This window comes from Geotrypetes seraphini, chromosome 9, assembly GCF_902459505.1.
Source record: "Geotrypetes seraphini chromosome 9, aGeoSer1.1, whole genome shotgun sequence".
In the NCBI taxonomy this organism is placed as follows: Eukaryota; Metazoa; Chordata; class Amphibia; order Gymnophiona; family Dermophiidae; genus Geotrypetes; species Geotrypetes seraphini.
Window position 1 is genome coordinate 33,501,364 of NC_047092.1, and position 26,600 is coordinate 33,527,963.

At 40.9% G+C, this 26,600-nt stretch overlaps 1 protein-coding gene across 2 annotated transcripts in view; it reads right to left on the minus strand.

The window, feature by feature from the left end:
* COG5 (component of oligomeric golgi complex 5) overlaps positions 1 to 26,600 on the minus strand; it is a 342,545-nt gene that overhangs the window by 58,724 nt on the left and 257,221 nt on the right. For both annotated transcript variants that reach the window (XM_033957896.1, XM_033957897.1), the window contains exons 12-16: positions 25,225 to 25,429; positions 18,837 to 18,998; positions 12,271 to 12,370; positions 7,829 to 7,939; positions 1,524 to 1,586 (exon numbers count right to left, since the gene is read on the minus strand). In XM_033957896.1, coding sequence (XP_033813787.1) covers positions 1,524 to 1,586; positions 7,829 to 7,939; positions 12,271 to 12,370; positions 18,837 to 18,998; positions 25,225 to 25,429 — 641 coding nt within the window. The remainder of the gene's footprint in view (positions 1 to 1,523; positions 1,587 to 7,828; positions 7,940 to 12,270; positions 12,371 to 18,836; positions 18,999 to 25,224; positions 25,430 to 26,600) is intronic.

Consider the following 26,600-nt stretch of genomic DNA (forward strand, 5'->3'; position numbering starts at 1 on the left):
ACCCACAACCTCAGGGTGCTGAGGCTGTAGCGTTATGGAAATACAGCTACTATCATAGTGTTAAAGAAAATCATATAGCAGAAGATTAGACCACTCTATAGTGTCTTCACTGAAACATAAATTATTTATTTATTTATTTTTTTAATTCTTTATTCATTTTATATTTTACATCACGTGCACAGAAAATATCAACAATTAAATTAATACATCACTTGAAATTCCACAAATTTCTCCTTAATTAACCCACAGGAGGTGCCGGTGCCCGAAGATTGTGCATCTCCTTCGACTGGGCCTTGAGCATCTGCGCATGCACAAGGCCTTCTGGCTCTCGTTCTCTCCGAGAATCTCGGAGAAAGGGGGGAGCCAGAAGGCCTTGAGCATGAGCAGATGCTCAAGGCCCAGTCGGAGGAGAGGCACGATCTTTGGGCACCGGCACCTCCTGTGGGTTGGTGCTGCGTGCCGGTGCCACATTGGGGGGGTAAGCTTTCAGTTTTGGTGGTCAGGCGTTCGTGAGGGGGGGTGATGCCGGTTCGTGGGGGGGGGGGATATATGGAAGCGCACCAGTGGCCTCGGGGGTGGGGGGGTCTTTTGGGGATGTGGTGGGGTGGGGTGGAGCAGCGCCGGTGGACGGGGGGGAGGGAATGGGAGGTGGAACGAATCAAGTGAGTTTCCCTTACTTTCTATGGGGAAACTCGCTTTGATATACGAGTAAATTGGTTTACGAGCATGCTTCTGGAACGAATTATACTCATAAACCAAGGTTCCAGTGTAGTTTCTTCTCTATCAGTCTCATATAATTTTTCAAAATCCATATGATAAGTATGTACCCAGAATCAAGGTGCTAGGTTAGATTGAATTCTGGTCAGACTGAGTTTGCCATCTCTTATGCTGAGCTGCTGGTGATGAACTTTTAAAGCTGCCCCACTGGAATTTTTCTAAACCCCTTTGAGTGGTCTTGTTCAGAACAGTATGACAAATCAGAATACACGCAACCCTGTCTGGATTTTTTTGTTCCATGTGTGATGTTGGTGATAAAGATCAGTGGTTCCCAACCCTGTCCTGGAGGACTCCCAGGCCAATCGGGTTTTCAGGATAGCCCTAATGAAAATGCAAGGAGCAGATATATGCAAATCTCTCTCATGCATATTCATTAGGGCTAGCCTGAAAACCCGACTGGCCTGGGGGTCCACCAGGACAGGGTTGGGATATAGATAGTATTAAATGGGTACTTTTCTTTTAGAAAATGCAAAACCGCATGTGCTGTTCCTACCACTGCCTTTAACCCTACCTACTTTTTCTACAGGTAAAAGCAGATGCATTGTTGATACTCATGAATACTCGTATTTGGAGGAGAGAATAGGAAATTTTCAGACAGCAAATTTACTCAGATAACCATTTTTATTTGTAAATGACTTCTAAAAATTGCCTTCCCATTCACACCAGGGCAAAACCCACCTCCATATTTCTGATTATCATGTAAATAAATATCTTTTTAACATAATATATCAGATAAATTCACTTACTTTTAAGGCTGTTGCAATGGTCTGCTCAGCAGCTGCAGAGAATGAGCTCTGATTGGAAACAACCTAAAAGAGAAAGATAGACAGTATATCACACAGACTAAAACAGATTTGTTTTCATTTTGCTGGGAAAATTGAATAAGTGAAAGTTCACATATTTTATAGTATGTTACAGTCCTAGTGATGAACCTATGAGGCTCATTTAACCAAGAAATATAAAACACACCTATTGTCCTTGCCTGGGAGAAACTTTCAAATTTCTTGATACTGGATATTTATTTATTATTAAGATATATTATTTTATCTATTATTCTCTTTTTTAAATACATTACATTGCTTTTCCTCGGTACATTGTTTTACCTGTGACAGGCCTGTTTTAAGAAAAATGCATTCTTTTAATCTAATATGTAGGTGCAAACTCTGTGGCTGCATGGCCAACCCATTATCAAGTTTGACCCCCCCCCCAAACACACACACATTCTCTCATCAATTTCCTGGATGTGATAAGGTGTGAGACTGAAGAAGTGACATGGGAGAAAGATGAGAGCGCTCTAAAACTATGGGTGCTCAAGAACAGAAAAGCAGTCAGGAACTTTATTCTAAGGTCCAAATGATTCACTCAAAACTACCATTACAGTCATCATTCCATCTATTAAATCTCCTTTGACTCAACGAATCATAAAAAAATAAGACCAAAAAGGACCTCAAACTGTCATTTCATTCATGCTATACCCCCTAGCCACGCCCCGTTATACCAATATTATTCCAACAAATGTGTCTAACTTCCAATAACAGAGCTTTGGCTAACTGGCTTCATATTCGATTTAACAAAGTAAATCTTCTCTGCTGCCATTTAAGATAATTCTTTCTTGCTCCTTTCTTTTGTGGCTCACAAAACAACCAATTGCTGTCCTCGAGTCTCAAAGGACCATTTTAAATCCCATTCATCATTTAGGAACCCAAAGCTGGGCATTGCAAGCAGTTATTCATAGCTTATTAAGTAGTTTTTCTGTTACTCTACCCCAGTTTCTTTCCACGCCATTCATTGCAATACTAAATGGGCAATTGTCACAATGGAGGAGGGTCACAGGGATCTGTACTGGGATCAGTATTATTCAACATACTTATAATTGATCTGTAAATGGAAACAATGAGTGAGATAATCACATTTGCTGATGACACAAAATTATTTAGAGTAAAATCACAAGCAGACTGTGAGAAACTGTAGAGATCAAAAATGGTCATCCAAATGTCGGATGAAATTTAATGTGGACAAGTGCAAAGTAATGCACATTTGAAAGAATGACCCAAATTATAGCTACTTGATACTAGGTTCCACATTAGGAGTTACCACTCAGAAAAAAAGATCTAAATGTCATTGTTGAACTCTTCTGCTCAAAGTGTTTTCGGGATATCCACAATGAATATGCGTGAAAACAATGTGGATATAATGGAGGATGTCAGATCAAAAGCGCGCCGGGACAAAGGCGCGCGCAGACAATTGAGCGCAGTGTGGAGGCACGCGCCGCAGAAAATTACTGTTTTTAGGGCTCCGACGGGGGGGGGGGGGTATGAGGGAAACTTTACTTAATAGAGATCGCTCCGCGTTGTGGGGGGTTTGGGGGGTTGTAACCCCCCACATTTTACTGAAAACTTCACTTTTTTCCCTGTTTTTAGGGAAAAAGTTAAGTTTACAGTAAAATGTGGAGGGTTACAACCCCCCAAACCCCCCACAACGCCGGCGCGATCTCTATTAATTAAACTGGGGGGGCTCCCCACCAAAAACCCCCGTCGGAGCCCCTAAAAACTGTAATTTTCTTTGGCACGCGCCTCCGTCTTGCGCTCAGTTGTCGGCGCGCGCCTTTGTCTTTCGCGGGGTTGTCTATGAACCATAATGGAGGCATTGAATGCAAGTTCAAGTTTAAGCATATTCACGGTGGATATCCTGAAAACCTGACTGGCAAGGGGGTGCTCCAGGACCGAGTTGAGAAACACTGGCATAAGAGAGTAAAACAAAGAATATTATAATGGCTTTGTATTGCTTCATAGTGCAACTGCACTTTTGAGTATCATATGCAATTCTGATCACTGCAACATATAGCAGAATTAGACAAGGTACAAAGAAGGGTGATCAGAATGATTAAGGGGATGGAATTCCTCTCATATGAGGAGAGGCAGAAGAGGTTAGGACTTATCAGCTTGGAGAATAAACTGCTGGGGGTGGGAGTATGATGGAGATCTACAAAACTGAGTGAAGTGGAATAGGTAAATGTGACTTGATTGTTTATTCTTTTACTTTAAAAAGTACAAAAACAACAAAGGTCATGGATAGCTACTTGTTGCCAGAGGATGTGGTAAAAGAAATTAGCATGGCTAGGTTTAAGAAAGGTTTAGACAAATTTCTAGAAGCAAAGTTTAGAAACTAATATTAAGGGAAACCCAAGGAAAGCCCTGCTTATATGTGGGGTAGGTTGTATGGAACCCTACTCTTTTTTGGGATTCTACTATGTTTAGATGAAAAAGGGCCAAGAGTTCCTGGTGAAGAAGGGTCTTCTGGAAGGAGCTGAAGAGACACTTTTGGTAGGAGATTTGGAGGTTTTCTGATCAAACATAGGGCATAGTCACTTGGTTTAATGCCGATCTCATCTCTTTCAAACGTGCAATGAGACGTCATGAACGATCCTGGAATGCCACAACCTGTCATTACAAAATTATAGATCTCTTGTCCTCTCCTCAAAAAGAGATTACTTCAACAGACTTATTGACTCCTCCCTGAGCCAATCCAAGGAGCTATTCCGCATCATATCTAATCTCATCACACATGCTGAGTCTCTGCATGTTAGAAACTTAGGGCTAGATTCACTAAGCAAACCGATCGTGTACCAATCGGTTTGCGACCTCTTTGCGACCCGATTTTACTCTGGCCTGATTCACATACCTCTGTGCTGCTCCGATTCCGATCCATGCATGCAAATGAGGGGAGCGGCATGCAAAGTAGGCAGGGACGCGATTCACAAAAGAAATCTTGCAAACCGACTGGGTTGGCCAATCAACACAAGAAGCGACTGTTGGGGGCCAGTCGCAAACGTCCTTTCTGACTGCCCTCGGCCTGAAATCCCAGCCCTGAAGCCCATCTCTGCCGCTCTGCTCTCTGCCTCTTCCAGCCGAGCCCTGCTCTTGCTGCCCCGACTCTCCTGTACTATGCCGCCCTTCACCGCAGTGCGAGCCCGTGGTTTTAAAGTGGGGCTGCACTGCGGGGAAAGGTGGCAGAAAGCAGGAGGGTCAATAAATTACCAGTAAAAAAAAAAAACAACAACAACCCAGCAAAAACGGACACAAATTAGTGTGTGCTTACAAGCTTTCTAATTCCTATTATAGGACACACACAAAAAGCTGTTGAAGGTGGCTGGGGAGAATCTGGGGGACTCACATTGGGTCAGATCCTCGCTAATGTCCGAGAATATTGGGGTCCCTGGGTACGTCTCCTGCTTAAAGGTTGACAGCAGGCAAGAGGAGGCGAGGTCTTCCGTGGCCAGGCCACTGCTCGAGCTTCAAAATATCCTTCACCGAGAAAGGTGTGGAGGTCACAGGACTGGGAAATATGGTGGGGAGCAGATAAAACCACCCAAAAACCACAGTTTATAGGATGGAAGAGCCGCATTAAACGCAAACGTTTCTGAAGAGATGCATAGCAATCCCGCACTGTGAAGGGGCCTCTCAGGTGAACCAGATCATATGGGAACTAGAAAGGCATGCGCAGACTATCTACAGGGAAAGCAGATGGTCTGCGCATGCATCAGGATCGCACACTAGTGATCCGTGCAGTTGGAGGGGGGTGTTCCTCTGATCGACCTCATTTTAATTTTATTGCTTTCTGAATTGTTTGATAGGCATGGAGAGTCAGGTTAGTGAATCTAGCCCTTAATGAGCTGTCAAGACTATGTTACTTTTTTCTCTTAATTTGTTTTTTTCTTGGTTTTTAACAGCGCAATTACCATGCTGTTAATAGCCAATCAAAACAATTAACTTAGGCACCTATAGAATGCCTACCAGTGCCTTCCTAATAGTGCCGTTTTTAGAATCTGGGTCTAAATTTAAAAAACGATTTAGGGCACGGACCCATTCATATGGCAAAAATCTATTGAAAAGGCTCTTAATATTTTTTTCAAATCTTGGCCTGACTTTCCTCCTGAAAACAGTATTCATCATTAATCACTGTGGCAGGGAATTCAGTCCATGCCCAGTATTTTATAAAGCAAAACTAAAATTAGGATCAGAAAACCAAAGATTAATACTGTATTACAGGGATAATGAGATTAGGATTATAAAGACTTGGTTAAAATGTGTAAAGCATAATTGTTCTAATGGCCTATTCATTGTGCAAAACAGTTTTTCATTTTCAACACTATTCTCAATGAACTATAACACATATTTCTCTCTGTTGGCTTTCATAATAGCTTAGGTCTCCTGATTTTCATGAATCAAAATGGTCTGTTTGAAACAGCCTCTGAATTTTAAAGGGTATGCATAAATTTATGTTGCCTAGGCTAATTCTAACAGCTAACTAGCTAACAGTAATGTTTTACTTGAAATAAGAAAAATTATGCACATAGGAGGTAATTCTCCATAGGTTGCCATAAGTTAGATATCATGATTATACGCTCGAAATGCACATAATTGCTTTTATAAAATACTAATGTAAGTCCACAGTTTCATGCCTAATTTAGGTATGAGTACCTATGCTAGCTCAAAGATTGGTGTAATTATTTGTGCCTAACTGAAGGCAGTTAGGCAGGTAACTGCTGATATTCTATAACCCTGACCTGCGCAAATCTATGCCCCCTAGCAGTTACGCACATTGGATTCTGTATGTGCAATCTCGCATCAGGCAGCATTATGGGGTAAAGATCTGGAACAATTGCTTACGCCTACTACTTATGGGAAATTTAGGAAACGCCTAAAAACATATCTGTTCCTGAAGTATTTAGGCAACTGACCTGTAAAATCTTATTCCACAATAACTGATCCCTAGAGCTTTTAACTTTGTTAATTCCACTCAATTTGTAGCATCTTTTAATCATTGTAAACCGCATAGAATTTCACGGTCCTGTGGTATATAAACTGTTATTATAATTAGCAACTGTTAATTAGTGACCATAAGCATTACCAATATACCCAGTTGGTAGTTAATGCCAATTAGCAGCTAAGTATAATATTAAATTATACGTGCAATTGACACTATTGTATAAGTTTTGTGTGCTAAGCATAAAATTGTGTGTAAAAGGTTATAATAGTATTAAGGGCATGAAGTTTTTAACACAGAGGCTCTATGGCTTTTTTAATACAAAGAGAGCAAATTTAAAGCCACTTTTTTGACAGCATATCTTTATGCTGCAATCTGTGGAGAATATAGTATATATAGCATAGAGACCCAATGAACTCTTTGCTGATATATATGCAGCTCACGTTTTGATCAAAGGATTAATACTATGCCTATTAATACATATAGGGCTCCTTAGAGTTAGAGGTAACTGCTCCAACACTCAAGAATTCTATGAAACATAGAAACATGATGGCAAATAAAGGCCAAATGGCCCATCCAGTTTATCCATCTGCAGCATCCACTATCTCCTCCTCTCCCTATTGGCTAACGCTCTTAACATTTGCATCCCCTCTTCCTATAGGCTAAGGCTCTTTGCACCTGCATTGTGAGGTCATAGAACTGCCCATCCACAGTAACCATTATCTCTTTCTCTCTCTGAGAGATCCCACGTGCCTATCCCAGGCCCTTTTGAATTCAGACAGTGTCTCTGTCACCACCACCTCTGCTGGGAGACTGTTCCACGCATCTAACACCCTTTCCGTAAAAAAATATTTCTTCACTGGGCTGCGGCAGAAACCTCTACCGGGGCTTAGTAAAAGCCAGCAATAGTTTATATATTTTTACATTTTACATATTTTATAGATATATCCCACCTTTTACAAAGCCACACTGCCTAGCAACACAAGTTAAATGCCCAGTCACCCATTCTATTCCTTTGTACAAGAGAGGATAGTTTATGAATATTGTCTTTGATGAAACTCTTAATTTTTTTTTTATTTTAAAATTATTTTTTAAAATTACACCCTTGATTTTCTCTGCAGTAAAGTCAAATCGGGTACTGAACTTTATTCTGCATTTTGTGCAAAACAGCGAGAACCTACTAATAAATCTGGTACACACATTTATAACATTGCAACAGTTCTAATCCAAGATTAATTAAACCTGAGAAAAAGGAGGACTATATTGTTTTGCAGCTAGTACTTACCTTTAAAACAGACTGATATAGTCTGTAGAGTGAATTTACTACAGCCACATTTCTTCTCTGTCCTTCTGTTAGTGGACCGATCACTTGGCTTGCATCTCCTTGTGTAGAAAGCTAAAATAGGTGAGCAAAGAACTGAGTTGGATTCATAAATGTACGCAAATCAAAACTACCGTTCATTGTGTTTCATCTTTTCCTTTAAAATGAACCTGAGGAATACACAAAAATCATTATTAAAGGTCTGATTCTATAGAAGGATACCTACTATATTTTTCACTCTATAAGACGCACCGGACCATAAGATGCACCCATCTGTAGAGGAGGAAAGCCCAGGAAAAAAAAATACCCACCGCCCTGCCCTGTACCCCCTCTGGTGGTCTAGTGGTAGGTTGGGACAGGGTCTTATAGAGCGAAAAATCCATAGGCACACTGGCACCCCCCCCCCCCCACTGTAGGCAGCACAGGCACCCCCCCGTAGGCAGCAGAGGCACCCCCCATAGGCAGCACAGGCACAACCCCCCATAGGCAGCAGAGACACCCACCGGTAGGCAGCAGAGGCATCCCCCTCATAGGCAGCACAGGCACCCCGGTACCTTTTTTTAAAGTTCCCTTTCCAAGCTCCTGTCTGTCTCCCTCTCTGGACAGCTCTTCTTCAGTTCGGGCAGAGCGGCACAGAAGGCAGGCACGTGCTGTTCGCGTTCCTGCCTGGTTTGGCGCCACTCCCCGATTGGCTACAGTCATTTCTCGCGAGAACTGACTGCAGCCAATCTGGGAGCAGTAGCGGACCAGGCAAGAATGCAAACAGCGTGCGCCTGCCTTCTGTGTCGCTCTGCCTGAACTGAAGAAGAGCCGTCCAGCGAGGGAGACAGACAGGAGCGTGGAAAGGGAACTTAAAAAAAAGGTACCGGGGGTGCCTGTGCTGCCTATGAGGGGGGTGCCTCTGCTGCCTACCGGGGGGGGGGGAGGAAGGGAGTGTCTCTACTGCCTATGGGAGGTAAAAAAAACAAAACTGTTGTAACTTCACTGGAAATGCCCAGTTAGCTCTTTTGTAATCTGCCTTGAAGTGCAACGTATAGGCGGAATATAAGTCCCTAATGTAATGTAATGTAATCATTTTGAGGCATATCCTCACTAAACGCTTGTTGAAAAAAAGAACGATTTGAGAAGTTTTTAAAAATGCTTTAAAATTTGGTTCAATCCACAGATAATTGGGAAACTGATTACAAATGCAAGAAGCATTATAGAAAACAATTTAGCTCTTGTGGCCTCCTATTTTGTTTTCTTAACCAATCATATAACTAGCCTGTTGTCTCACAAAGATCTGAGTGCAAAAGGGAGTATATGGGATTGTCAAAACATGTAAGTAATTAGGCTCTTGAGAATATAGTGCTTTATGTGTTAGTGATAATATTTTGAATTGAATTCTGCATGAAATGTGAAGCTAGTGGTATTATAGAAAAAGCAGTATAACATGATCAAATTTCTTTTTGTGCCCTTATAAGACGTAATAGGACAGAATACGGTACTGGAGTTCAAGAAAGGATTGGACAATTTCCTGCTGGAAAAAGGGATAGAGGGGTATAGATAGAGGGCTACTGCACAGGTCCTGGACCTGTTGGGCCGCCGCGTGAGCGGACTGCTGGGCACGATGGACCTCGGGTCTGACCCAGTAGAGGCACTGCTTATGTTCTTATAACTTCAATGGTGTAAGTTGTACCATTTGCAATCGTCTAGAATTGGCTTTCATATGATATTACAATGATAGATTAAGGCGTATATGATATTACAATGATAGATTATGTTCCCACCTTGCTATTCTTCTTTCTTTTAGAAGACATGGGATTCTGTACTTTAGCTGTTACTTCCTACTAATCGTGAACCTGCAGGAGGGTATCACTTTAAATCTCTGAATATCTCCCCTTCTGTAGTGGAGAACAGCCCCCTCTTCAGTTAGTGCCAAAATAATCAAACTCCACTGAAACGGAAGAAAAGAGGAGGGACTCAGGGAGCTTACCCAGCACAAACCACATTCTGCTCTGCTCTGTGACTTATGATAAAGGAAACAATGATTAAATAACATGTGACATATAACAATTTAACACTGAATAACAATACACACATGAGTAGCTTGGAACCAACCTAAGCGCAACTAGTAGGGGCAATAAAATCCTTCAAAGGAGAAAGTAAAAAGGAATCCCCTTGTTCCTGTAGTAATGTGTCTGCTTAATCTTATACACAGGAGAAGAGGTCTTGAGACAGTCACTGGCAATGTCCGAGGCAGAAATCAGAAGAATCGAAGTTCGTACAGGGTGGGCCGTATGGAATCCCATGTCTTCTAAAAGAAAGAAGATTAGCAAGGTAAGAACCAAATCTATCATTCTTTAGTGAAGACATGGGACTCCATGTATTAGCTGCCATACCAAAGCAGTGCCAGACATCTACAGAGGGACAGATAAGCCTGCCCGCAGAACCAAAGACCCCAAAGCGGCATCAGCTTATTCCATTACATCCACTCTGTAGAACTTCATATACTGAGAAAGTCAGCCTGGACATTCTCTATCCCTGCCACATGGGCAGCTGAGAGAGCCTGCAAGTGATCTTCTGCCCATTGGAATAACATCTGTGCCTCCAGGCATAGGGGAGAACTTCTGGTGCCTCCTTGTCTGTTCACATAAGCCTCTGTGGCGGAATTGTCTGAAAACACCCTGACTGCATTCCCTCTCAGAAAGGATTGCAATGCCCAGGGAGCAAATTCCAAGGAGGCTGCTATTGAGCCCTGCACCAGAAGGTAATGCCAGGCCTTTGCTTCAAAACCATGACAGGTTTATCCCCAACCTATCTGTCTCATCATTTCGAACTCTCAGGCACAACTAATACATGTAGTGTCTACTTGTTCACATACCCATCCTTAAAGGGTTGTACCTACAAGAGATTTCCAGTTAGAACATTATTCCAAGCAGGCAAATGGAACAAATGTTTAACCAACTTCATCTCATATGCACTTTCTTATCAAACTTTTAGGAAGTCAATCAAAACCTATCTCTTTGACAAATTCACTGACCCCACTTCAACCTTGATGTATCTCCAAAACACTTCCAGATAAATTTGTCTAACCTTAACATGCAAATATAATTTCAAAAGTTTTATACAATATCACTGTCTGTACACAGTCTTTTCCTCTGTAAACTGCTTTGAACTGTTTTTGGTATTGCGGTATATAAAAATAAAGTTATTATTATTATTATCTGCTTCCTGAGCTTATGTTTGCATGGCTCGGGAAGAAAAGCATGGCCCTGTGCTATGTCAAAATGGACTCCCAAATATTTCAAGCACTGAGTCAGCTGAAGATGACTCTTTCAGAAGTTGACTATCCAACCCAGGCTCTGGAAAAGGTTCACTATCTGCTGTGCTACTTAATCGCCTTCTTTTTGTAAGGGGACCCGGATCAGCCAATCATCTAGGTAAAGATGCATCTTGATGTCCATCTTGTGCAGGTGGGCTGCTACAACCACCAACACTTTGGTAAAGGTGCGGGGAGCCATGGCCAATCCGAAAGGAAGTGTCACAAACTGGAAATGTAACTGCAGAACATGGAATTTTAGATGTTTCCTGTGATTTGGAAAGATGGGGATGTGACGATATGCCTCCATTAAATCCAAAGAGGCAAGGAACTCTACCAAAGCCATCACCACTTAATGGAATGGACCATCTCCATGCGAATGTGGGGGCATGGGGGAACTTTAGGGAGCCACCAGTGCAAAAATAACAAAAGACCCAAAATAACAAAAAGAAGCAAAGCATATCAGAACACACCTTATGAGTTCACTTGCAGAAGGAAAAACTGAAGAGGGAGCTCCTGTCCGCTGTAGAAGGGGAGGAGTTCAGAGATTAAAGTGATACCCTGCTGCAGATTCATGATTAGTGGGAAGTAACAGCTAACATACAGAATCCCATGTCTTCACTAAAGAATAGTCGACTTTGGATGTAAAGAAAGCATGGATTAGAGTATATAAATCATTTAGTAGCTGCTTTGATGACTTTCAAGGGTTAATATGTCTGAAATCTTAAATATGTATCCCAGAGCAATCTTATTAACTTGTTGGAAGAATATACTATGCTCCCTTTTCAAAAAAGAAGGAAACAGCAATTATTAGCTGCTGATTCTGACATATCTTTTGATCAATTAAATATGAGGAGTAAGTAGCAGGGAACACAGCTCAGCAATGTTGCATAGCTGTGATCCTAGAAGACACCACTAAGAAGGAACATCAACCAGGAAGCCTTGTCAGATGAATGGATATTATTTTTGTCCTTTCCTTGTGTCTTGTAGATCCACAATGATGGCCTTATGGACCATGTTAGGGAGCACTGATCTAGTTAAGACGCATTGGTTACAGAAATCTGCATTTCATTTTAGTATAAAAAAATAATTCAAAAGTTCTTACAAGTTGCTCTGATTTTACACCGTATAGCTGGATGGTTTTAGCCACATTTCTGGAAACAGCTAAACTAAGGACTAGATCCACAGAAGCCACATTCATTTCACTGTAAACAAAAACAAATTACAAAAACTAGGATTAAAATCTCTGCATACATCATCCACTGTTTCAATAACTATGATGAGCTTACAATTGTGTTATCAGGAACTGGCTAATCATGCAAGAGCTTTCTGCAAATGAGTTTTAAGCATTACTAAGGGTAAATGTAAAAACATTTTTTTAAGTTCTCAACACGAGGTTTAAATTGTAAAGTTCTACTACCCATAGTGGTTCTACAGCACACTATAGTATCTGTAGGATGCAATACTTTATATATTGGATCAAGAAAAAAGTCATTATAATCCGTGAGCTATCAATACCACACAGGTCCCTTTGTCAAATCTGGAGCCTCAATGACTCATGAACTATCATTTCTCTTTTTGTTTGCTCAATTAAAGGTATCACAACTTAAAAGATTCCAATCAGGTATTTTGCGAAAATGTACGCTCATTAAGATGCCCATTCGTAGAATGTATATAGTACATAAGGTCAACAGGCATGGAGCAGAGGTGGGCACAATCAGTTATGAGATGTGGAAAAGAATCATACAGTGCAACAGTGTTACCATTTCAATTAGAAAAGGTAAATATTCAGAGAATATTAAGTAAAATAAATTGAGAGAAGTAAAAAAAATTATCCATCAGAGTTCAGTTAAAGCAGGCGGGTACTAGGCACAAACTGTATCCACATAACAAACTGCTACAAAAGCTGCTAATTAATCTATGTGTTTGACTCACAGAAGATGTGTGGAGTAATTTGGTGGGTGTTATTATTAGCAGCCTCAAGTGTTATTAAGGAAATACTTATATTAAAAAAAGCAAAAAGAAGAGTGGGAAAATTAAAGAAATAAATCAGTTTTATTCATGTGTAAATCCCAGCTTTCCATGCAAGTGCCCTAAACACTGATAAATGAGCAAAAGTATTCCATTTATGACTTAGGAAAATCTAAATGTTTTACCAATCATTCTTGCTATTTAAATTTTTTAAATAATTTTTTAATGAGGGGACACATTTCTCACCTCTACACTGCACTCCTAGTACAAAAAACTCTGACTGAGACATATAAAGATAGATGGGAAACTGATTCGGGCACCTCATAGAAGAAAATGACCTAGGAGAAAGATTTTAAATATCTACTAAAAGTGATAATTGCTAATAATTTAGTAAGAAATGGTTGTAAAATATTATATAATGCTATTATATGACTATGAGTTTATTAAAAATGTTTAAAAGTGGTACAGGTAAATCCTGGAGGGAATGTGGAACTTTAAGTGATATGTACCATATCTAGTGGACATGTTCAAAGGTGCAATCTTTCTGAGAAGTACTGAGGACTGTTCAACATATAACAAATGTTTATCCCAGACGGGCTGACAACTGTCTACTACATTATTAAGCCTACAGGTGTAAAACTAGAGATTCACAAGTTGGCCAATAGTCTATTTACAACCAGCAAGATGATCTTAGCCATAGCTTGGAGGTAAGCAACAGTACCTTCAGTGAATAAAGTTCTGAAAAACTGGACTATGTTTATCAAATGACACAACTAATAGTTTTGTGACCCGGCCAGCTAGCCATTCATCAAAACTGGAGAGGTCAGGAAAAAGGACATAAGACAGACCGTTGAATAGTTGGGTATACACTAGTGCTGCCCAATTCACCGATTCACATGGGGTGAATCGATTCTAATCGATTTATCAGGACAAAAAATCGGCCTCCAGATTCATTGACTGACCCTCCCCCCTAAATCAGGAGCAGCAGCGCTGCTTCTTTCTGGCCTGCTACTCCTGCTTTAGAGGGCGAGTGGGGAGGGTCACTCGGGAAGTGACTTACCTGCTGGCCTCCCATTGCTGTGCTGTCCGTCTTCCCCACTGGCCTCCCGGAGTCAATTTTCCTAATTTCAGCAGACTGCAATAAGATCGCTGGCGCTAGCGATCTTTGCAAGCTGCCGTACAGCTTTGGAGCTCTCTTCTATCTGCTGGGTTCCGCCCCTTCTCTGATGTCAGAGGAGGGGTGGGACCAAAGCAGAGAGAAGACACTCCGAAGCCATACGGCAGCTTGCAAAGATCGCTAGCGTCAGCAATCTTATTGCAGGCTTCTGAAATTAGGAAAATTGATTCCTGGAGGCCAGGGGGAACACGCAGGCCTTCCGGGGGGGGGGGGGGGGGGGGTTGCAGTCTTTCAGCGGGAGTGTGTGTGGCCTTCTGGGGGGACGGTACAGGCCTTCAGAGGAGACAGGCAGGCCTTCAGGGGTGGAGTGTAGGCCTTCAGGGATGGGTTGTAGGCCTTCAGGGGGACATGCAGGCCTTCAAGGGGGGGACAGGCAGGCAGGCCTTCGGGGGGATTGCAGGCCTACAAGGGGGAAACAGGCCTTCAGGGATGGTGGCACAGGCCTTCAGGGGGGACAGGCAGGCCTTTAGAGGTGAGGTGCAGGCCTTCAGGGAGGGGAAAGACCAGGGGAGGAGGGCCCTGGTGTAGAAGTACACGGAGGGAGGGAGGGAAGGGGGGTTCAAAGATACTTGCATATGCCGGACTTTGAGGGGGGGAAGAAATAATGAGTCTGAAAATAGAGGAGAGGAAGAGGGATGATGGACAATGGGATTTAGGGAGGGAAGGAACAGAAAGGGAGAGAAGTTGAACACAAGGGATGGTGTGGAGGAGGGGGGATAGAGATACTGGATAGGAGGGTAGTTGGGAAAAGAAACGATGAGATGGTGGACCCTGAGGTAGTGGGGAAGGAGGGAGAGATGCTGGATGAAAGGGTAGTTAAGAAAAGGTGGATCTGTGGAGGGAGATGCCAGACCTCCTGGGGAGGGAGATGCCAGACCTCCTGGGGAGGGAAGGGAAACGGAAGGGGAGGACAGAGATGGCAGATGGATGGTTAGCACAGAGAAAGAAGGAGACCCTGGCAAGCAAGTTATCAGAAGACAACCAGAGCCTGGGACCAACAAGATTTGAATAATGACCAGACAACAAAAGGTAGAAAAAATAATTTTATTTTCTGTTTTGTGATTACAATATGTCAGATTTGAAATGTGTGTCCTGCCAGAGCTGGTGTTAGACCGCAAACGTCAGCTAGGATTTAACAGAGAGAGGAAAAATCTTTTTTTTGTTTGTTTATTCTGTTTACACCACAGCGCCAGTGTGGTTAGGAGAAGGAAAAGAAGGTGAAGAGGCTATAAAATAGACCCACCAGGATGTTTGAAAAACAAAAAAACAAAAAACAAAACACCCAATTGGGCAGGAAAATCAAATTGAATCGAAAAACCAATTCAATAGGCTGAATCGAATCGAAATTTTGTTTCCTGAATTGGGCAGCACTAGTATACACTATAGACCTCTACAGCCCATTCAGGAAAGCCTAGTTGCTTACCTGTAACGTGGATTCTCCATAAATAGAAGGGGAATACAGCCACATTTGTTGAAGTCCCAGACTGATCTTGTATGCCCTAGCTACAGTAAGCTTTTTGGCTTACTGGGCATGTGCAGGGACTTTTGGAAACACAGATCCATCAGAAAATGCTTTGACCAGGCGCCTTTCACACTTCTAGTCCAAACACTAGTCTTAAGCATCCTAGATTACTGTAACATCATCTAGCTAGCAGGACTACGCAAACACTTCCGGAAATTAAGCATCATCCAAAACACCGCAGTGAGGCTTATATTTAACCTGAAAAAATTAAATCACATCACACCTTTCTACCAAAAACTTCACTGGCTGAAAATTGAGAGCTGAGTATTTTTCAAATTTGGATGTCTCTTCTACAAAGCTCTGTACGGTCTACTGCCCAACTACCTCACCAATCAGATCATATTCACCAGACCCGGATGATCTACTCAACCTCAATCATTCTTTGTCTTCCGCTCAATTAAAAGATACACCCATAAGAGATTCATCAACAGACTCCTACTCTACCAAGCAGCCTTCAAAGATCCTGAATGGAGCCAACCTCTTACATGCTCTTCAGAAAGCTCCTAAAAATACTCCTCTTCCCCAAACAGGACGACCCACCTTAAATTTTCCATGAAGACTTCCGACCCACTGACTCTCTATTCCACGTTGCTCTATGACTAAGAACATTCCTACCTATTTATTTATCTCCCTCTTTATAAAACCCTGCTTAAACTCCCTCTATGCAATCTATACAATTTTCAGTGCTTTCTCCATTGCTGTAGCTCACTGATTCTCCTCAGCCATTTTTCCTGTAACTGCCTCGAACCGAAAGGCTTTCACGGTATATAAATAAAGATTTATGTTATGTTATGTAAGTGTGGCTATATTCCCCTGCTGTCTACAGAGAACCCACATTACAGGTAAGCAACTTCACTTTCTCTGGAGACAAGCAGGCGAGGCTCACTTGTTGGTGAGTCCTAAGCTATAGTGTATAGGGTGAAGATAAGGAGCAAAAAAAGTTGCATAAGACACACTACCCTAGCAAATGTCCTGTGTTGTATTCAGTCTAATGCTTAGTAAAAGTGTGAACAGAGGACCAGGTTGCTGCTTTGCAAATGTCCTGTATCAGACTCAATCGGAGGTTTGCCACCGAAGAAACTGTAGCATGCAAACTGTGCGCCAATTCAGCTAGGAAGCAGTTAATATGCTTCTTTGTTGTTGTTGTAGCAGAATTTGATGCAACATGAAATCCACATGGCGATGGTTCGCTTACAACTTCTGTACAGTTTTTTAAAAAAGTAGTTATTTTGTTTTAATTGCAAATCTCTACAAGCTTTCAAACTGTAATTACTTTGCTTAGCTGTTTTCACTTTTCTAAATGTTATTGCCCTGGAAAGTGGTATTTCTGTGATGAGATAGCAGCAGCATCACCTTGCTTGTGACCTTTACATTTAAGGAGCCATAATTATCAGGATGGTTTGGTTTCACTTTCCAGAGTAACAACATCTAGGAAAGAGGTGCTTTTGTGCTCATGATGGCTCAGATAGTGCTTCTGTAGCAACAACTCTCTCGGTAAATCATATCTGTGCAAATATATATATAAGACAATCCAACTAGGACTCCTAATGAAGCCTTTAAATGATGAAACATGGCCTATGTTCAGTCCTGTTGCCTGTCTACAAAGAACATATGCTAATTTATTTATTTATTTTATTTGAGGCACTTAATCTACTGCCAAAAATCCAAGGCAGATGCAGTTTATAATAAAAACCAGTTAGGGAAGAAGACAGTAGGAAAGGGATGACAAAAATTAAGAAGACAGTTCAAAGGATTCAGTAAACAGATGAGTCTTTAGTAGTGACTTGAATTTAGGGAAGAAGGATTCAGAATGAATGAGAGGGTGGAAGGGTGGAAGGCTATGCTGATGGGCAGTATATCAAATACAAATAAACTTGAAATTTGGAGGGCATTCCATAGGGAGGGGCCAAGGTAGCTTAGATTGAGAAGAAAGATGGAAGAGAAGGAACTGCAAGGAGATTAGAGCAGGAAGAGTAAAGGGTCATCTTCTATGTTTCTATGAGAGGGAGTATAAGGGATAAAGAGGAAACTAAGGTAACTTGGAGCCAACTGATAACATGACTTGAAAACGAGACAGAGAAGTTTGAATTTAATGCGGGCCGACACTGAAAGCCAGTGTTCTGAATGGAGAAGAAGAGTGACACGGGCAAAACAGTGAGCTGATTGAAGGATCTTTACTGCAGTGGACTGAACCAGTTCAAGACATTTAAGAGAATGGAGGGGAAGACAGGCATAGAGAGAGAATTACAGTAGTCAATACGAAAAATAACGATGGAGAGAAGGAGGGCTCATACAAGGGAAGAGTCAAGAATGGGCAGGAATGAATATGATAAAGGGTGAAAAAAGCCAAGTGGACAACAGCATCAATCCGAGGCTTAAAGGACAGATTAGAGTCAAAGAACACACCAAAATTTTAATAGTGTCATGAAAAGGCAGGGGGCAATCATTAAGCATGGGAAACCTGTTTGGTCATTCCCACTGTGTTTTCACTGTCTTTGCTTAGTTGGAATTTGAACATTTCTATTACCTGATTATAAATCTATTATAAAGTCACAGATATAGGGCCTCATTCAAAAATTATTTTTTTCATAATCTATGCTTATGCACAAAATTAATATTAAATACAATTCTAGATATGAGAGGAAATATACTGGTTAAAGACTGAAGTTAAAATAACTATTTTCTGCAGTTTTAAATAAAGCAGGGATCTCAAAGTCCCTCCTTGAGGGCCGCAATCCAGTCGGGTTTTCAGGATTTTCCCAATGAATATGCATTGAAAGCAGTGCATGCACATAGATCTCATGCATATTCATTGGGGAAATCCTGAAAACCTGACTGGATTCTGCCCTCAAGGAGGGACTTTGAGACCCCTGAAATAAAGGCAGAGTCAGATGAAAGAGTACTTTATTATATCTAATGAAAAATTTCCAATCCTAAATTTTTGACAAAAAAGGGATCACTTCTTCATATTTTTAATTTGTAAAATGTTAGTCACACATACCTTGCAATGGTTTTAATGATGCTTTCAAGCTCATCACTGGAAGGAGGATTGTGACCCCCAGGAGGAAAGACAAGATTGATAGGATCAAAAAGTCGGGATAAAGATTTGGAAAGATAAGCAGCTTCATAAGGTTGCAATGAATTTTTCAATGCCTTTTCTGGACTGTAAATATAAGAAAGCAAATGTTAAAAAAGAAAATTATTTTAAAAATACTAATCATAATAGTTGAGCTCATTACATGACAGTTGTAATCTGCAGAGAACAGCGATATATATTTAAAAAATAAAACAAGCAACACTGAATAACACACTGAACTTTAAAAGATTCTTGTGTATACAAACTGAAGTAGAGCTCCCTCAACCATTTTATAATGTTGGGTTTACAGTTTTAATATAATTGATCTTATCTGTTTTGTCTCCCAAATATGCCTCCTGAAATTGGGTAGAAGTAGGGAATATAACAGTTTTCAGGTAAATAATAGGGGAACGCAATATAATTGTTTTTCTCTACATTTTCCAATGCTAGGTCAACTTGTTTCTAACAGAACCATAAACCCTGGTGAAATCTCCAGCTTCATAAACTATCCCCCTCCTCTACGAAACCACGCTAGCGGTTTTTAGCGCAGAGAGCCATGATGAATGGCCCGTGCTTCTCCCGACGCTCATAGGAACTCAATGAGCGTTGGGAGCTGCTGCTGATAGAAGACTGCAAGAAATGCGATTACTTCATACCATTTCTGCAAAAAGCTTCATTATCTATCAGTACAACACAAGGCCCTTAAATGAAATGGGCAACAGCATTTGAGAAAAGAATCTCCTTGTAAACACCTCTGAGGTTGATAAGGTCCTCCCATAGAATATCCCTTACCAGTCTTCAAAGGAAACAAGCAATGTGATATCCATCAACAAGCCTTCTCTGGAGAAGTTCCCCCCACACACACACACCACACACACTCTGGAATACACCCCTAGAAAGATTTCATTTAACATAAAACTATCTCCACTTCAGGAAGCAGGTGAAAGCTTGCCTCTTCTAAGCCTTTAATGGAAGCATCATCTAATTCAGTGGTTCCCAACCCTGTCCTGGAGGACCACCAGGCCAATCGGGTTTTCAAGCTAGCCCTAATGAATATGCATGGAGCAGATTTGCATGCCTGACACTTCCATTATATGCAAATCTCTCTCATGCATATTCATTAGGGCTAGCTTGAAAACCCGATTGGCCTGGTGGTCCTCCAGGACAGGGTTGGGAACCACTGATCTAATTAATGTCAAATACACAAGGACTAACACCAGCTGTACCAATTATAGCAAGGCTTTCTTATCCACTCTTACTTTTGTTGTAACTCCTGTTACTCTATTTTATCTGTCTATAAGTGCCACCTCTGCTTACACCTGTGTGGTGCAGTGGTTAGAGTTACAGTCTCAGACCACTGAGGTTGTGGGTTCAAACCCACACTGCTCCTTGTGACTCTGGGCAAATCACTCAATATTCCCATTGCCCCAGCTATATTAGATAGATTATGAGCCCACCAGGACAGGGAAAAATTGCTTCAGTACCTAACTGTGAACCACTTAGACCAGGGGTGCCCATTATGTCGATCGCGATCGATTGGTAGATCGGGAAGGCAACGCAAGTCGATCACAGACAATCCTAGACATAGGGAAGAGAGGTGTTCAATCTAAAATATTTCCATCATACTGAGGTTTAGGACCAATTTATTTTATATCAGCTATGATCAACAGCTATCATGCACTAACAATAAGTCAAAGTAATTCAGGGAAAGAATCGATGGGCAAAAATAATTGTACATAGTCAGCATAAAGCCTACAATGTACACCCAAACAGAACACACCGTTGGAATACAATGTTGAGGCTGAAAAAGTTGACCTTTGCAGAAGCGCAATGTCTTCTAAAACCAAAAAATCTTCAATAATGTTCCAAAGTTGGATAACAACTGCCTTCTCTGTTACCTCGCTAAGGACAGCACTAGGAAAATCTGAAACTAGCTCCTACCTGTACCTGTCTAGTCCAGGCTCTGGATGATGGAGAGTAAAGAAGAGTTGTGACTTGGTAAGCCTTAGTTCAAGTGGCTCCCACTATTGGGTGGCCCTTGGCATTTTGTTGAGAGTACTCAATGGAAGCTATACCCTGTGATGAAGCAATAAAAGTCATGTCTGAATGTACTTTCTCTTTTTAAATTACTTTTTCTTATGATTCTTCCCCCAATTTTATTGATGAGTAGCTGTAATAAATATTTATAATGATTACAAGGGTTCCCTTTATTTTCTTAATGTTAATTCTGTATTGAGAGTTTTTAAACTATTTTTTTATATTTGAAAATCATAAAAAATGTTTTTGCGGGTAAAGAAGGACTGGGGGTGCTATAATAACAAATTCTGAGGAAACATGAGAAAATATTTGCTTACTGAGAGGGTGGTAATGTAAAGGCTAAAGTCCTTTGACTAGCATTTAACTGGTGGTTGAATGGGAGGGGAGAATTCTATGTTTGAGACACTGGTTGACTTCTACAGTGAACTGTACATGAATTCATATCCTTGCATATTACTTCATACTTTTATGTTTAATACATACAATTCAAAATGCATTAAAGCAAGAATTTGTTTCACTAATCTAGACAACAAACTCTAAATGTTTTTATTGTGAAAGAACCGTTAAAGAACTTTACAAATTTTTTAAATTTTTTTTCTTATTTTTATATACTGCCTTTTCCCAAAGGCTCTAAAGCAGTGAACATTATAAAATAAATGACATCTCATAAGACTAAGAAATCAAAAAGTCCCGATTGCATATGTTCTAGTATCTTTTGTCACAGTAAACCAAAATGAGCCTTGATTCTAAAAACTGCCATAACAAGGCCCATAAGTAGGGCTATACTGAATATTTGTATTTGATTAATTTAGTCCCAAATATATTATTCAAATTTGGCTGAATAGTGATTTAAATTCAAATATAAATACTCTGGGGCTCTACTGTGCTAAACACTACTAAAATGAACACTCGATCTCTGATTTCACATTGTTTCTTTACTTATGTTAAAGCTTAATGGCCATTATTCATATTTGGTATTTATATTCAATGGAATAATATTTTTCATTATTAGTATTCGGCCAAATAGTAAAACATGCTATTTGGTACAGCTCTAAATTAATAAGTTAAATAGAGCCCACCTCTGTTCAATGACAGCAGCTGAGCTGAGTACACCTGACTGAAGAATCAGGTTGTTTCTCTTCTATAAAGTGATTTTGAAGCAAAGGTCTAAACATGCCAACCAAAGAGTTAGCAAAAGTTATTCAAAAGTGAAACTTGGATGACGACCATGAGAAAATTTAAATATGTGTTATTATTATTTCAGGCACTGTCATATCCATCACTATAACCTTTTGTCCAGTGTGCGGAGGCAACCAGAAAAGCAAACAGAACGCTAGGAATTATTAGGAAAGGAATCATACAAGGGGAGTGCTGAAAAGCTCTCAGCCCAACCAAGAAATGAATGACGAGGAGCTATGAAACTTACAAGTTATTCCACGTATTCACCCCTAAGTTCAACATACTTGGTTTGAAATTTCTGTAACCCTTCCAAAAAATACTCTGATGTCTGGTCGCTGAAATACTGCTCCACTGCTGCAATCACCTCTGAATCACTCGAAAATTGTTGCCCTTTCAATCTCTTTTTAAGATTTGGAAACAGAAAATAGTCAGATGGAGCAAGATCTGGTAAGTAGGATGGATTGTCTATGCACTGAAACCCATTGTTTTGCCAGCCTTGTGCGCAGGTGCATTGTCTTGCAAAAAACAGCTCTCCTTTCCACAGCTTTCCTCCCCTTTTTTTCTTTCAATGCCTCCTTTAATCAACACAGCAAGTTACATAGTATTCTGTATTAACTGTTTGGCCCCTTGGAAGATGGTCAGTCATTATAACATCTTTCTGTTCCCAAAACTCTGTGGTCATGTGTTCCCTCTAAGCTGAGCAGGTGTCCTCCAGCTGCATTGCTACCACTAGGGGGTGGAATATTTTCAGTCGCTAAGGACAGGTATGTTCCCTGGAGTCCTGCAGAACTTGCCTGTCCCTCACAATTGAAAAATGTGACAGTAAAACAGCACCCTCTATTGGTGAGACTGTGGGTGGAGGACTCCTGCTCAGCTTAGAGGGAACAGTGGGACCTTTTCTGCTAACTTTTGGGTCTTGAATTTTTTTTTGGCCTTGGAGAACCTGAGTGCCACTATTCAATGGACTGCTGTTTTGTCTTAGGATCATACTACTACTACTATTACTCATCATGTTTCATCAACAGTAACTAGTCGTGCCAAAACATTGGCACCAGCTTGCTGAAAATGCTGCAAAATCAACTTTGAAGTATCCACTCAATGTTGTTTCTCATCAGCATTCCAATATTTGGGCACCCACTGGGCTGACAGCTTCTGCATATCCAGCTGTTTGTGGATTATACATCCAACATATTCCCTGGATATCCTTAGTGTCTTAGCAATTGTTTTAGCTGATATTCGCCCATCTGTCAAAATCAGGTCATGGACATGGTCAACAATTTTAGGAATTGACACTGTTTGAGGCCTCCCCAACCTTGCTGCATCTTTGGTCTCGAAATCTCCATGCTGAAAGTTTGCATACCACTTCTTCACCGTGGAGTATGATGAGCATTTGTTACTCAATGTTTGCATCATACATTCATGGATTTCCTTTGGAGTTATTCTGCAGGAATAGGAACTTCAAGATGGCTCGGAGTTCCACACTTGAAAATTCCACACTTTTCACTGACATGGCTCAATCAATGATCTGAAACAATGTCAAAAACATAGTATGATTCTGCAAATTAGCATTTTGTAAAATAAAATAACACTCTTTTCAGCTACAGTGGCAAAATAACACTCGGAATTTAGGAAGTTGGTTGGGTTGAAAACTTTTTAGCACCCTCTCATAAATCAGACTAAGAATATTATAATGCCTCTGTATTGTTCCATGGTGTGACCTCACCTTGAATATTGCATTCAATTCTGGTCTCCTTATCTCAGAAAAGATAAAGCAGAATTAGAAAAGGTTCAAAGAAGAGCAAACAAAATGGTGAATGGGAGGGAACTCTTCTCATAAGAGGAAAGGCTAAAGAGGTTAGGGCTCCTCAACTTGGAAAACAGATGGCTGAGGGGGGGATATGATTAAAGTCTACAAAATCCCGAGTAGTACAGCATGGGTTAACATTTTTTACAATTTTTTACTCTTTCAAAAACTACAAAGACTAGGGGACTCTCAATGAAGTTACTTGTATGGAGCTGCAATTACATCCTCATACAAAGGCATGGGGGTAACTTGCACAGTGGCACTTCAACCCCAACTACTTCACAGGGCATACTGGATTAACCACAATTTTGTTTTTAATTTGCTTTTGTTCATTACGAGCTCCTTTTACTAAGCTGCGATAGCGTTTTTAGCACACGCTAGAACTAATGCCAGCTCATGCTGGCGTTAAGGTCTAGCGTGCACGGCAATTCAGCGTGCGCTAAACACGCACTAAAACCACTATCGCAGCTTAGTAAAAGGAGCCCTATGTTTCCAGCATCAATATATATAGATTTTTAGCTCACAATTCTTTTTCCCTTGTAGCATAAGGCTAGTTATATTCAGATACAGTAGGTACTTTCTTGTCCCTGGAGGGCTTACAGTCTAAGGAGCCCTTTCACTAACGATTAGTGCACGCAAAATGCTTTGGCCCTATTTTATGCCTATGGGCTATAAAGCACTTAGCACATGCTAAGTTTTATTAAAAGGGCCCCATAGTTTCTACCTGTAGTAACAGATGATTAATTGACTTCTTTAAGTTAACAAGTGGGATTTGAACTGGGTTTTTCTGGTTCTCAGCTTGCTGCTCTTCAACAAAACCACTTCTTCATTCTACAATTTCAAATGCTATAAACAAGAAGTAAATGCCCAGGAAGTAGAGTATTCCACTGCTTAAGGATAGCCACCTTGACTGCAATAGTTCACCCCACCATTGAGGGCAATTCTAGTGGCTCTTGTGGAGAGGGCTCACTATATTAGGTCAGATGGCAATTCTGCAAGGTGACCTCCACGAGCACAATTTTGGAGTGGATGGCCAGTTGTTTATGCCTAAGGGTGACCAGAGTTAAATCCAACATAACAATAAAACTATTTTCACAATCATGTAGCACAAATATACAATAGAACAAGATAATTAAATTATCCCCTAAAATATCATATAATAGAAAACAGATTTGTATTTTCACAATTTTTCAACAGATTTTTTGAAAGCAGGAATAATAATCATCAATCAACTAATATGCTAAATGTACTCTATCTTTATAAATGATGGCTAGTCAGTAATTGAATACACACTCATAATCCTGTTTCTTTTGCATGAAGATATCCTGCATGTCATCTTCCATTTGTTGTAGATCAGTAAGGAGATCTATGCTTCCATTTGTCATAAAATTCCCTTGGATATTCTGACTGTATTGCTGAAGACGTTTCCACAAATCATTATAAAGTCTCAGTAATTTAGGGTACTCTCCTTCAAAAGCCTGCTTCAAAAACGTAGACGCTGTGAACCAAAACATGAATAATGAGTTTTAAAGACAAATATATAAGTCTATATTTAAGCCTTGAGCAAAGAAGTACAATAAGCTTGTAGGTTGATTTACTTGGACAATTTTGAAACTATGCATTGATTTTCCACAACTTTAAAAACAAAAGCAATTTAAAATAAAATTGGTAGAAGCAAAACCTTAGATTAAGGGGCCCTTTTAGTAAGGTTACACAGTTAATGTGCAGATTAGCATGTGCTATTACCATGGTGGCATGACAGCACATGCTAATACATACCATTAACTGTGTGCTTTGTTAAAGGGTGGAAACTGGGGGTTATGGAGAATGGATGTAAACTGTGTACACTGAAAGCGCAAATGTGCATCTATGCTACCGTATTTCCCCACATATAGGCCGCCCCATGTATAGGCAGCAGAAAATGCCTATGCAAGATTTAAAACTGGTAGATAAGCTGTCCCATTGTATTAGCCACGGCTTATCTACCAGTAACTGGGGTGGCCTACACTGTTTTTTAAAATCTTCCCCCCACCTTACCTCCCTCGCTTGAGGGCAGACGGCTGCCTCCTTGAATCTCGCGGCCAGTGGTGCAGGGCAGGAGCGATCTTTTCGATCTCCAGCCTGGCCCCGCACTGCTTCCTGCATGGCTTTGCCATCAGTTCTTGCTGGACTGTAAGTCCCACAAGAACCGGTCCCGTGAGAACTGATGGCAAAAGCCATGCAGGAAGCAGTGAGAGGGCCGGGCTGGAGATTGAAAAGATCGCTCCTGCCAAGCACTGTTGGCGGCGAGATTCGAGGAGGCAGCCCTCCGCCATTCAGCAAGGGAGGTAAGGGGGAGGGGGATGATTTTTAAAAAACAGTATAGGCTGCCCCAGTTATGCAAGCCACACCCAATGGGCAGGCTAGCAAAACCCATATATAGGCCACGGGTTTACTTGATTGGCAAGGAAGGAGAGATACCCATACTGGTTCAGAGTGCCTTCCAGAGTTATCAAGGGACCCAGACCACACCCCAAAAAAATTCCCCATACCATAATGCTACCACCACCAGCTTATGTACATCCAACAATGGTTGCTGGGTGTTTGCTCTCGGTGGTTTCATGCCTGACATGTCAAAGTCCATCCATGACATCAGAGAAGGCAATCCTCTGCCAGTTGGTGCAAGTTCA